Source organism: Paroedura picta, chromosome 11, assembly GCF_049243985.1.
Source record: "Paroedura picta isolate Pp20150507F chromosome 11, Ppicta_v3.0, whole genome shotgun sequence".
In the NCBI taxonomy this organism is placed as follows: domain Eukaryota; kingdom Metazoa; phylum Chordata; class Lepidosauria; order Squamata; family Gekkonidae; genus Paroedura; species Paroedura picta.
In genome coordinates, this window is record NC_135379.1 from 13563152 (window position 1) to 13577136 (window position 13985).

Consider the following 13985-nt stretch of genomic DNA (forward strand, 5'->3'; position numbering starts at 1 on the left):
TTCCAAGATCGGGCTAGAATATGATTGCTTGGGTCAGCCTTTCTCAACTTTTTTGCCATTCAGAAACCCTTGAAGCCTCTTCAAGAAACCCCAGAAGTGGCACAATCGTGCAGAATCGAGCAGCATAGCTATGTACACGCCCATCTGGGGCTCCTCCCCTTTCCACCCCCTCCAGGCCCATCATTGGCCATTTTGGAAGGGATGGGTAGGTCAACATGACCATATAGGGTCAATATCACGATAAATGTTTAACAAATTTTTTTAAAATGTATTAAAATAAATTAACTCCCTTCCATTCGGAAAACACTTTCCAGGGATGTCAAGAGACCTCAGGGTTTCACAAAACCCTGGTTGAGAAAGCCTGGCTTAAGCGACTCGTTAAGTTCCCATTGTTTCACACACACAAGCCCACAAATCAGTTTCAGACAAAATATATTTTTTTTAAAAAAAATCTTTACATCAGAACTTGCATACAGTTTAACAGGATAACTCAATTCCCGTCTCCCTACAGCTCAGACAACCCTGGTTAACAGTGTGTATAACTTCTCATTTTTTGCTTTCATAATTTTAAAAGCAAACCACCCATTTTGAGTGTATTTACTCTGTGCAAATAAGATTAACTTTTGGAATCCTTCAGAAGATGTGTCCAAGGTTCTTTCTGCAGAGATCCTTTAGTTCCTTTTTTTTTTTAAACGATGGTTAATGTGTGTAGGCTTCTCCCCATGTAAAGTGCTCCTGTCCAGCAGAACCCAAAGGCCTTTGAATAATTTTCCTAGTAATTTTAAAAACAAAAATTTAAAAATAGATAGATAGATATATAGAGAGAGATAAAAGCTGAAGGCGTGATCACACGAACTCCAGCTTCCCATGCCTGCCATACATCCCCCAGTGGACAAGCGAAAGGATTTTGTCATTGCTGAGGTCCGTCTGTCTCATTTTATCGCACGTCATGCAACAGTTTTCGTGCCCCGTTACGGGCACCATGCATTCCAAGTCCAATTTGGCCATTTTCCCTTTTTTGGAAGGATGCCCGTGAAAGCTGTAGTGCAAACGGGAGAGCATTTGTTGCCGCTGGTCTTGCAGCCGCTTGTTCTCGCTTCTGAGCATGCGCAGAGCCAGCATGATGAGGAGCACCAGGATGAGTCCGCCAGCGATGGGGACGGCGATGACGGCCGCCCTGAACCACAGTTCTTTGGAGGAGGTCAGTTCCTGGACCTTCGTGATGAGGTTCCGGCTGTTGTCGTGCTGGTATCTGCTCCCTTGCCCTGCGAGAAATCAAAATGGGGGGGAAGAAAATGTAAGGTTCAACATCCCACCTAGAAACTTGCAGAGCCAGATGAAGAAGAGTCAGCCTTCAGCAACTACAAGGCCTCAAGTGTGGTCTGCATTGGCCCATAATGTTAAAAGCAGTACACAGTTTTCCTGGTAGGTTATTGAGGAAAATGTTATGCCACCTCTCCAGGAAGGTGGGAAGCCGTGCTGGTCTGAAGCAGCAGCACAAAGCAAGCCCAGTGGCACCTTTTAAGATCAACCAAGTTTTATGCAAGGTGTAAGCTTTCGTGTGCATGCACTGTCTCTAACAAAGCATGCACGTACATGAAAGCTTATATAACCGGAATAAAACTTTGCTGGTTGGACTCAAACTTTGTTCTACAACGAAAACATACCACTGACAGCTTAAAGTCACAGTTTCCATGCTAGTTTCCCCAACTGTTTATGTTTTCTTAGCTTACAAGGGCCTTTGAAAAGCTCTTTTCATGAAAGTGATTTGAAAGTGATTTCTGTATATGACTTAACCGTTTGACTTATTCGGTGACTTAGGAAGGAAAAGCAGTAGATCTGGCAACTAGTTCAGCGCTGAGGGTTAACCTGTAGTGGGTCTAAGATATGGAATTATACATGCATGGTCCTGCATGCATTTGGGGAGGCTTACTGAAAAATATAATGGCACACACACACACACACACACACACACACGAACTCAAGAGCCAGGAAATGCAAATCGTAGTACTGCACAATTCCAGTTATTTTAATTAGTATCTTTCGCAGAGGCGGCCAAACTATGGCTCCCCAGATATCCATGGATTACAATTCCCATGAGCCCCTGCCAGCAAATGCTGAATTAAATGAAGGAACCCTGAGCTGGAGAATCTTTATTTAGGGGGAAAAGTAAGCTGCCTCTCCAGTAACCTGCCCCAGGGCATCACAGGAATTACAGCACCAAGTTTCATCAAGCCAAGGATCCATGCTATGCAATCAGAGACTCTTGTTGGGATTCTCCTCCTTTTAATAGTTATACTTTGACATAGAAAAATGCAATAAACAGCATGGTTCAAAACTGAGGTTTTGTGTTTTCTTTCTTTAAAGCTCAAGCATCAGTACTTTTCCCCATCATGTCAGCTTTTAAGGCACCCTGCCACATTAACTAGCTTTCCTTAGCTAGATTCCAGGTCAGTGAAAAAGGGTAAGGGAGGCAGCTGTATGTCTCATGCTTATCTAGACAAAAATGCTATCTAAGACAGGAATAAATCCACCCACAGGCTCCCCTCCCTCCGATGAGCCCTGTTACATTTAAGACTGAAAACCACCAGCAGACATACAAGCAAGCCTGGCTTCATTGGGGGGGGGGTTAGTTTTGAGCTCTTCTTACCCAAAGGTTCTCCTCTGGAAGGAGATAGAACGTCGTAAAGCCCTCTGTAATTGCACATGTCCTCATGACAACACTCCAAAGTGGGTATGGTGGGGCCAGAGTGGTTTTGTGCCTGGTTGGCTTGGCAGATGTCTGGTTTGCTCGTAAGAGAGTCCAAGCAGCCGTGTGTGAGTGGGGAATGGGTGTTCTGTGGGTCCAGGAGCCTGGAGAAGCAAGCGTTGAGCTCCGATTTGCACATATAGCCTGTCGCGACACAGTGTGCGGCATCACAGTAGCATCGAATTTCACCTGCAACAGAAAGAGGAAAGGTGAGACGTGTTACCCTGCCCCTGTTCTCAATCCCTGACTTCTGTGCAACTCAGCACTAAGAACTCAGATAGTCATCTCATTTTTTCCTCCAAGTGGGGCCCAAAGCAGTTGACAAGTATCTCTCCCCCCACGGAGGGCGGGGGGGGGGGAGAGAGAGAGAGAGAGAGAGAGAGAGAGATGTCCAAGGATGACCACCAAGCTATGCAGACAAAGCAAAACTTCAAACCCAGTTCTCCCAGATTCTAATCTAACACAGTAAAGCCATATCAGGCTGGCTAGAGGTGTTCATCAATGCTGTGGCAGTAACACCATGAATCCTCTGCATCACAAGACTACTGATAAGGCCAGGTGCACCCAAGAATGTGATGGTGACCTTTCGTGGTGGGGTGGGGGTCATATCGAGGTGAAGCCCCCGGTACAGAAATCAGACGGCCAGCTGAGTAACTCTGTGCTCCTTGCACTGTTACAGGGTTGCATGCAGAATATAGGGTTGCACAGCAAAGGGCCAAACATCATGGCAGAAAGGTAGCCAGCCGTGCCCAGGATACCATCCCATCAAATAACACATCTATGTGATAGCGGTAGCGCCATAAATTCTATGCATTTCCTAGGCAGTGAATCAAGTCACCCCTGCATACCAACTCATTTCTGGTCTTTGGACTGCAATGGCTCCCATTCTCCATTTCTGCAAATCTGCTGTTTAACATAACAGATATTTATGGTATTTCCCCCAAACATGCTAACATCACATTTCACTGCCTCCATAAAATGCCTCCGTAAAGCAACCCTGCGTTTTAAAAAAAGAGCCAGACTCACTTTAATTCTGCCGTGCATAAATATTTGACCAGAATGGCAGAAATGTTTACTATTGCTGGGTTCAGTGCCAATGTTTTAAGAGTTTTAGCCAACACCTTATGAAATGATGGACTAAAATCACTTTTTTAAAAAAAGTCAGGATGTTCTCTGTAAGCGCTCCGTCTTGTCTAGCATCCTGACTCCAGCAGGAGCTACACACCATATTACTGGAAGTCTCACACTGGAGAATCTCTTTTCCTCCTAGCATCTGGTTGACTGCCTCTTCTTTGCAAAAAGGAGCTAGCTACCCATGCAAAAGATCTTCTAGTCTTCATGATGGAACAGGAATTGTGTAGTTTACAACTTCTTTAGGGGGGGGGGGGGAGGACTTGCCAAAATCAACCTCTTCCAACCTAAGTTCATCAAGAAGGGGGGGGGGCAACAGCTACACTGAAGCCCCCTCTCCCCTGCCTCCACTCTATGCAATCCATCATGTGGTCAAGAAGGGTAAACGTTTAGACTGAAAATCTTCTACTGTTTGTATGAAATAAAAACGCACAGGAAACCTCAAAAATTCCTGAAGGAAGTGCTTTAAACTGCGCTTCCCCCAAAAAAAGGGCATTCTCAAATGTATTCATTTTACTACAGACCTTTTCTCCTTGCTGCAGCTTGAATCTGCTGAATCAGTTCAGGGCATCGCAATGAAACTGGAATCTCCTCAAGCTTCCAGAAATGACCATTGCAGGTGAGCACCGCAGAACTGGGGAGCCTTAAGTTCCCTGTGCCCCTCCCCAATAGAATTTCAGCATTATTGTTTTTATTACTGTCATTATTGTTTGGAGAACAAGCTCTCAGCAACATGGTAAATCAACAGTTCTGTGCACAAAGAAGGTACCAAGAGCTGTTTTTATGGCCTGTTTGCATCTAGGCTATATTGTGTCACATCCAAGAGGATTCTTTCTATCTCTGCTTAGGATGCGGACTGCAAAAAAACAAAAGCAACCCTAAGGGAGAAGGGGGCTGAGCCCTTTCCAGAATGCTCTTAAATGCATGTTTCCGTACGATGCTGTTGGGGTTTTTGCATCGTAAAACGTCTGCTTCTCTTTTAATAAACTGCTTAATCAAAGCCAAATGACGGCAGTGCCCTGTACTTTGTGACAAGCAAGCGAGACTCGTATAGCGAGAGTTGAAAGCTATGAAGAATTCATGAAGTTCAAAAGCTTAGTAAGCACTGAAAAAACTAGTTTGAGAGGAAGCGTTCCCTGCACTCCGTCCCTGAAAGACTTCACCAAATAATAAAAACCTGCCGTTTCATTTACAGCCGGTTGCTTATAAAGTTTGCAAGCTTCCCAGTCCCTTGAGGTTTTCCACCAATGTGAATATTCAGAGTAAATTTTTTAAAGGTCTTTGTTCAAATGTCATGATGACAAGTTAGTTCAACCTCTCTCATGTCTCCCTTCTGGATGCCTAAATGTCTCCTCCTTCAGGATCTGGTCTCAAGGAGATCCAAACCATCTGAATTTAAGGGACTTCTCCTTGTCCCTCAAAAGATGTCCTTCCCTGATGCACATCACAGGGGGTTCCCAACATCCTTTTCTAAAACAGCTTAGCTTCACCACAAATGCTGGTCACCCCTTATAAAGGTATGGACAAGCTACAAAGGAACATATTAATTAAAAAAGACGCCAAAAGAAGTTTGGACAAACCAGTATTCCTTCCTTCTTTTTCCCCCTGGGCCTTACATACTAACAAGCAGAGGAAACAGGAATACTGAAACGTTTTTTTGTTTTAATAGTTTATGCGCCTCTGTTTAACATTCTGTCTTTTCCTGACCCAAGACAGTCTTATAAACAAAACATGACAGGCTAGTCATCGGGTTATTACTCCGTTTTAATTAGAGCCACATTTCTCTCCCTCCCCCCTCCCCTCCTTAGAGGAACAGAATGGAGTTCTTGTACTATGTTTTTTAAGTGCAAGTTTTATTTCTATCAATTCATAAAGTTTCTTCCTGAGCTATGCAAAAGGCCAAAGAGGGTATTTGGTATTTTCAAACAGTGAACAATGCCCTTTCTGTTCCCCTCCTCTTTCTTGTTACTGTATGTAGCTTTTTTTTTTTTAAGAAGAAAAGTCTGCTTTTAGTCAAGGTGACTACAGGAGAGACTGCAGGCTTCTCTTAAAGCGTTTGAAGTCGACAGCAGCCAGAAGTCTCTGATCCCCTAATTATATCATTATCAGGCACATTGTTTCAGTATCTGAACCTGCACATTACTCTCTGTCACTCCTTTTTCTGGGGCCAGCTTTGATGGAGCCAGAAGCCTCCCCTCTGCTTGCTTCCAGGGCTGTTATTTGGGGTTAATTACACCCTTCCTTCCAAAATAAATAAATACTGTAGCACATCAGCACTGTGCTAGCTTATCCTTTAACCTCCTCTCCACAAAATGTGGCAATTACAGAGAGAGACATTGACTTTCCTCTCCTTATTTATTAAAAAAAAAGTTTGCATTTTTCAATGGCAGAAAAGGAAAAAAAAATAGACAACCCAGGCTATGAGCACCAGTGTTTCACAGGGCAACTCAGTTTAGGATTGGACTGTTTGTGATTATTAGCTCCCTCCCTCCAATTCTGCAACAGCCTGTTGAAACAATTCATGCCCAACGCTAGTTTGGTGTGGAGGTGAGGGCATCAGGCTACTACAGGGGCGGCCAAACCATGGCTCTCCAGATTGCCATGAGCCCCTGACGGCATGTGCCAATGTTAACTCAACTGACAGGGGCTCACTGTACTTGTAGTCCATGGATATCTGGAGAGCCACACTTTGGCTGCTCCTAGGCTAGTATTTTGGGAGGTCCAAACCCTTAGCCCAGGTTGACCTTGAGCCCGTCACTCTCTCACTCTCTTACTCTCTCTCTCTCTTGGCAGAACTACCTCAAAAGGTTGTTTGGCAAGGATAAAGGGGAGGCAGGGAGAAAGATGTACATAGCTTTAAGCTCTCAGGATTTTAAAAATGTACTAAATAAGCCTACTGTGGAAGGAAAGTCACCCTCGGCATGGCTGTTGTAAGAGGCTGGTCTGAACTTCTCATTGCACAGACCTAGGCTCGGGCTGCGCCTTTCACAACCTCCCTGCGAGGTGGGCCATTTTCAGTCACATTCCAATACAGTTTTCCTCAAGGGCTCTGAAGAAGCTTCGTGGCTGTGGCGCTGGAAATGCGCTGAGGCAGGACTAATTAAGTCGGGAGGGCGCCGAGGTGCCCGGGGAGGAGCCCGGCCCAGCCTCCGCCACCGGCCCACCTCGCTCGGGCAGCTCCTGCCACCGCCGCCTGCCCCTCCGGCCATCCCGGCCGGCCACGCGGGGGGCGGGCAGCGGCGGGCAGGCAACGCAAGCGGCGGCGCTTCCCCGAAGAGGCGAGCTTGTTGTGGCCTGCGAGGCTCGGCTCGGCCCGGCCCGCGAGGAAACCCGACACGCTCCCCAGGCCTTGGCAGCGCGCTTCAAAGGCGGCCCCGCGCACCCAGCCTCGCCCGCCCGCCCGCCCGGGGAGGCGCAGCAGAGGAAAATCCCCGCTCGGGCCGCGAGAGGGGGGGAAGCAGGGGCCCGGCCGGCAGCTCCTGGGCGGGACGTGGAGAGGCCGCGGCCGCCGGGCTGCGAGGCCAGAGCGCCGAACTTCCCCTCCCGCTGACCCCGGCAGCCCCCTCGCCGTGCTCCCCACGTGGCTCCGCGGCTGCTTCCCTTGGCAGGGCCCTCGCCCCGCACTGGTCGACTCGGGAGCAAGGCCGGGCGAAAGGCCTCGGAAGGACCGTGCCAGCGGATCTTCCGGGGAGCTCCCGCGCCCCGTGCTGCCCTTTCGGTGGGGGCCCCGATGCCACGAGCCCCCCGGCTGCAGCGCTCCAGGCCCTGCCCCGGGTGCCAACCTCCCCCGGTCGGCACTCGCTCTCTCCCGGACACGCCCACCCACCCACCGAGCGCCTGCGGGCCGAGTCTGAGAGGCGATGCGGCCCGTTCGCCCGGTCCCGGCGCACCCGGCCTGCGGGGCTGGCTCCCTGCAAAGCGCCAGGCGGGGCAGCCAGCGGGGCTTCGGAGCCGGCCGACCTGTAGGGCGCGCACGCCTGGCTGCTCGGGCCCTGTCAAAGCGACGGCGCTCCGCTCTCGGCCGTCCGCAGCGCTCCCCCCGGCGCGGCGCTCACCTTTCGTCAGCAGGATGGCCATGGCGCACAGCTCCAGTTGCAGCCAGACGAAGAGGAAGCTGGAGTGGCGATCCATTTACCTCCTCCGCCGCCGCTTCCCTCCAGGGCTCGCCTGCACCGGGCGACGCTGCGAGGACGCGCCGCCGCCGGACGGGACGGGAGGGACGGCGCGCGGCTGCCTGTCCGGACTCGGCTGTGGGAGGAAGCCGCTCACGCGGGAGGCGAGCCCGGCGCCAGCGGCAGCCGCATCTGGCGGCTCGGCGACGCTCTGCGGCCGACTCGCGGGGAAGCCTCCCAGCCCGCGCGCATGACAGCCCCGGCAACCCTCTCGCGCTGCCCCCCAGCCCGCGCGCTCTAAATACCGCGCCCGCCCCGCAGCCGGGCCCGCCTCGCCCCGCCCCCCGCCGCCCCAGGCCGCCGCTGATAGGCGGCGCCGCTGTCACTCACGGCGCCAGGAGCCAGGCCGCGGACGAGGGCGTGCGTCACGCCGCCTGGGCGTCTCGCTCTCTCCCGGGCTTGAGCGCGGCAATTAGGAGGGCGAGCCCGAGAAGCGCCTTTCGGCTGCTCCATTAGCTGCTCCCGGGGAGGGGGGGAGGGAGGGAGGGGGGGGGGGGAGGGAGGGGGGGGGTTTGGAATGGGACGCTTTCAAAGGCCCCCCCTGGTCGGTGGGGAGGATCTGAATCCCGCCAGAAGGAATCACGAGCGCGGGGAGGCGGCGGCGCTGTATAAACCAGGGGTAGTCCAACTGCGGCCCTCCAGAGGTCCATGGGCTACAATTCCCATGGGCCCCTGCCAGCGAACGCTGGCAGGGGCTCATGGGAATTGTAGTCCATGGACCTCTGGAGGGCCGCAGTTGGACTACCCCTGGTTTAAGAGTTCGTCCTGGCCGTGGCTGGTGGGGGGGCGCCCCCAGAAGCATTCCTCCCCAGCCGCCTTTCCTTGGCGGATCATCCCTCCCTCCTCCGTTGATCAATAAAGCCTCGCCAGGCGGCCGGCTTGACCAGAAGGAGTCTGCCTGCCTGCCGGTCGGGATGGAGCTGAGCCGGCTGGAGACGTTTCGCAAGAATTAGCAAAGGCGAAAGCGGCCAGGCGCCAGCGAGACGACACCGACCGACGCAGGCGCTCCATTATGCCCCCAAACCAACCGGGGCGAACTCGCAGGGCCGGCCCGATCGATAGCAGCCCCAAAGCGCTCTCCTTGCTGAGCTGCTAATTCGTTTATTAGGGCACTTTCGCAGCAAGGAGGCAGGCGGGCAGGCAGGCAGTTCGGCCCCGTTCTGTCTTGGCTTCATTGACCAAAGTCAAGCGGTTTTGAGAATCGGGGCTTGCGACTGCATTTGTTGGAAGCGCATGTCAGCGATCTCTGTCTACTTAGGAATACAATAAATTCAGAGTCCAGGAGCACCTTTAAGACCAACAAAGATTTATTCAGGGCGTGAGCTTTCAAGTGCAAGCACTCTTAGTCAGACTGTCATGATGGTCAGTTCTTAGTCTGATGAAGGGTGCTTGCACTCGAAAGCTCATGCCTTGACTAAATCTTTGTTGGTCTTAAAGGTGCTCCTGGACTCCGATTTTATTGTGCTACTTCAGACCAACACGGCTACTCATTTGAATCTATCCTTAGGAATACAAGGCTCTTAAAAAGCAGGTTTTCCAGTCCAGGACCCTGGGGCCAGTGACAAAAGCTTACAGGCAATGGAAGGTGTGTGAAATTTTGGGCTGTATCACGGGAGGTTTACTCTGCTCTGGTTCGGCCTCACTCAGAGTACTGGGTTTAGTTTGGGCACCCCAGTTGAAGAGGGATGTAGACAGGCTGGAGTTCGTCCAGAGGAGGGCAACAAAGATGGTGAGGGGTTTGGAGACCAAGACATAGGAGGAAAGGTTGGGGGAGCTTGGTCTGTTTAGCCTGGAGAGGAGACGACAGAGAGGGGATCTGATAACCATCTTCAAGTATTTAAAAGGGTCCCATGTAGAGGATGGAGCACAATTGTCCTCTCTTGTCCCAGAGAGATAGACCAGAACCAATGGGATGAAAATAATGCAAAAGAAATTCCGCCTAAACATCCAGAAGAAATTCCTGACAGAGTGGTTTCTCAGTGGAACAGGCTTCCTCGGGAGGTGGTGGGTTTACCATCTGAACAGAGGTTGGATAGCCATCTGACAAGAGAGGCTGATTCTGTGAAGGTTCAAGGGTGGCAGGTTACAGTGGATGAGCGATAGGATTGTGAGTGTCCTGCATAGTGCAGGGGGTTGGACTAGATGACCCATGAGATCCCTTCCAACTCTATTCTGTGATTCTATGAAAACTTTTAGAACCTGCCCTTGTGTTCAGTCGGGCTTATTCCTGCAAAGCACGCCTAGGATCACAGACTTTGCCTGCAGTTGTAAGCATGCACACGCAACGGTATCACCACATTCAAAGAGACAGACTTTGCACCTAACAACAACATCTGTAGGAGAAGGCTTCATCATGACATACCGAACGATGTGTGAGCAACGTACCACAACCAGCTATGTAAAAGGCCATCTAGGTGCTTGGTAGCCATGGAGCAGGCCTCTCAGCTGCTTTAGCACCTTTCTTGGGATCTTTGACAAGCATTTTATAGCTCCGGGTCATTTGACGGCTCTAAAGTCTTTTATGCTGGCTGAGCGTTTGCATGTTGGTTGCTCTTTATAAAATTCATCTTAAATTCTGTTTTAATGGGATTTCCTTGTGTTTTGTATGTCTGAATGATGAACAGGGCTGCGGGGGGGGGGGCGGTATAGACATTAAATAAATAATACAATTATTACTCAAGGGTTCTCATGTAAGGCTATAAAGACATTGGCCAAGAACCTAAAACTAGCTCAGTGTGCCCAAGGAAGCTTTAGAAGCTTTAGAACTGTGGTTCAAACATTCTGTGATTCAAACATGATGGCAGATTCTCCTTGCCATGGGACAAACATATGACTGCTTTGCCACAGGGGTGCCAGTCAACCCACATCTCCCGGAGGAAATGGCTGTTTGGGGAGCTCGACTGCGTGGCATTAGGCCCTGATGAGGCGCCTCCCTCCATAATCCCCCTTCCTCCCCCAAAAAATCTCCTGGTATTTCCCAACCCAGAGCTGGCACCCCTAGGTTGTGTGTGTATAAATATATCTAGGACTAACCCTTGCAACGTGTCTGAGGATCTTACAGGGAAATGTCACTGCCCTTTTTTCTGGAATGTGAAATGATCACCCTGAATGAGTCTCTTCATTTGGAGAGGGGTGTTGGTGGTGGAGAGAGAGTAAGCCTCTCCCATTGGCAGATCCCTGATGCTCCCAATGCAGGGAGGAAAAGCAGGGGGTGACTCTGCTGGAGCCAACAATTCTGCTGTCCTCGGGGCAGAAGGCAGCTCCTGATGCTGGTGTTTTCCAAACATGGAAAGAAATTGTTTGCCAAAAGAAAAAAAAAGAAAAGAGGAGGGCAGAAGGTAAAGGCCCACACAAAGAACTCTAAAAGACATGTTCTGCAGCCCAAAGGAATGCAAGATAATAGCTGCCTGGTTGATGCCTGGGGCCTCTGATGTGTCTCTTACAACTGCGAAGAGAGCAGCTTTCCTTGTAATGACTGTGTGGCCTGGAGCAAACCAAGCCTGCCTCTCTCTCTCTCTCTCTCTCTCTCTCTCTCATTGTGTGTCCCTCCTCCCTGCTTCTGCCCACCATGTGAATTAAAAGCAGTAGCAGCAGCAGCAGCAAATACCTAAAGAAAATCTCAGGCTGAAATAAGGTACCAGAAGACGGCTTCTTTATTTTGACTTGAAGGAAGTCTCCCAAATGAAGCTTGCAACGCACCTCTGGGTCAAATGAAGCAGGTGGTCCAATCCTCCAGGTCTCTGCACCTCAAAAAAAAATGCAATAGGTAGGGTTGCCAGGGGTTTTTGGGGGGCCAGGGAGTGCAGGATTTGAGGAGGGAAGGGACTTCAGTGGGGCATCCTGTCACAATCTACACAACACAGCCATTTTCTCCAGGGGGATTGATCTGTGTTGGCTGAAGAGCAATGGAAATAATGGGAGATTTCCAGGGGCCACCTGGAGGTTGGTACCCCCTAGCAGGCACAGAATCTCGGCGGACATTTACAGCAAAACAGGTGGAAAGGTAGAGGTTTGTTTTAGAAAACCAGAGAAAGACAAGAAACTGAAAGAGGAATCATGCCAGGAACTTATCGGCATGGCAGTCACAGTCCACAATGCTAAGCCATGAGCGCCTGTGCTCTCCAGGTGGAACTTCTAGCCTGATAGGAAGTGAAAAAGTAAATACAATTGGGCCCCTTTGCATTTAGGCATAACAAAGAGTCTGATGGTATCTTGGTGTTTGTTGTAGCTTGAACCTTCACCAAACGCCATGCTACTTTGTCCGATGCATGATGTTCCCAGGCAGCAAGATTTTATATACAGAGAAAGAAAAACAGCAGCGGAATTTTAAAGGTTTGTGAAATGCCTATGCAAATTTCAAAACTCAAAAGCACAGCGATAAGCCCAGTGGCTACTCGGGGTGTAATACCAACTCAGTTACTGGCATGTACAACTAAGATACTTGAGGTTAAGAGGAAGTGAATCTCAGGACCAGGTCCAGTTTATCCACGTAGCACCTGCTACAGGCCCCACACCTCCAGGGGCCCCACAAGGTGCCTTCTCCCCATGGATCAGGGCCGTAGCCTCTCTCCTTCCCCATTTCTCCTCTTTAAGGACACTCAGAGTGACGCCCCTTTCCACTGTGCCCCCCCCCCCCCGGCTGCTCCTGCTGCAATTGTACTCTGCTAGGGCCCCGCCAAGCCTTAAACCGCTCCTGTTCAGATACACCGTCTTTTGAAGTGGACTGAATGTTTGGTAGCCAAAATATCATCTTTGTTGGGCTGATACTCAAGAAAACACGCTCACTGTGCTGTTGGAGAAGGGGCTCGAAGGCAGGAGACGTAACTGGCCTGACTCGCACTCGGAACCGCTAGCAATGTCCCACCTGACCCTCTGCAGTTCCCTCTGTTTATCACAGGGCACCCATTGGTTTGAGATGTAGTGTTGGAAGAGAGTTTTACAGCTACTGGGGACTGCTAAAAAGATGAATAAATGGATTCTAAATCAAATCAAGCCTAAACTATCCTTAGAATTGGAAACGGCTACAGAGGCCAGCATACTCTGGCCCCGCTGTAAGAAGATTAAGGGTCCCTAGACAAGACAATTCCGCTAGGAAAAATTGAAGGCAGGACCTGAGCGAGTCTGTTCATGAAAGGACAGGACATTTTGCAGGTCATTAACCCATTGGGTCACCACAAGCTGAAAGCAGCTCAATGGAGCTTACAGAAAAAGACAAAGACGGACTCCTCTGGCCATTTCCAGGACTTCTGCTTAGATGGCTTTTATTCCTCCCAGAACAAGCGAAAGGGCTAACAGTCAATGGGGAACGTGCACCTTCTGCACGGCTCACCTTGGCTCGCCAGGTTATTGCTGCCACACCGCCTAGGGGAAAATTGCATTCCTGCCAATGCAAATGCAGCATTTCCCCCTCTTTATGCTGCCTCCTGTTCCCATTGCAACACGTAGCTCAGATTTTATCAGCCCGCAATGATTATTGCTATTGTATCTCTCCGGTCCAAATTAGCCTGTAAAAGCCATCACTCAGCAAACGGCATCCTTTCCATCCACCACCCTGAAATGATTTTCTGTCGATAGAGATGGGGGGGGGGGGGAATCTAGGAAAGAATCACCAAAGCAGCATTTAGTGAATGTATCTTCTTTTGCCTCGGGCAGTTTTGCCCTCATGCAAGCTCATCCTCCTTGAAAGCTGTCAGTACAGTAGAGAAAGCGCAGGCATTTAAAGAAGGAGGGCTGATGGTGCCAACCCCAGGTTGGAAAATTCCTGGAGGTTTGGGGGTGGAGCCTGTGGGGAGGGGAGGGACCTCAGCAGGGGTCTAATGCCTTAGAATCCATTTTTTTAAAACACCTGTTTTCTCCAGGGGAGCTGATCTCTGTTGCCTGGAGATCAGGTATAATTCTGAGAGAACTCCAGGCTCTACTACTACTGTCTTTTC

The 13985-nt window shown here is 50.2% G+C and overlaps 1 protein-coding gene across 1 annotated transcript; it reads right to left on the reverse strand.

The window, feature by feature from the left end:
- Positions 1-415: 415 nt before the first annotated feature.
- On the reverse strand, positions 416-8282 carry BAMBI (BMP and activin membrane bound inhibitor). Its single transcript, XM_077303155.1, has 3 exons — positions 7936-8282; positions 2651-2938; positions 416-1265 (listed from the first exon to the last, which is right to left on the reverse strand). The coding sequence occupies exons 1-3, from the start codon at positions 8009-8011 to the stop codon at positions 847-849; spliced, it is 783 nt and encodes a 260-aa protein (XP_077159270.1). The 5' UTR covers positions 8012-8282; the 3' UTR covers positions 416-846.
- Between the last annotated feature and the right edge of the window lie 5703 nt (positions 8283-13985).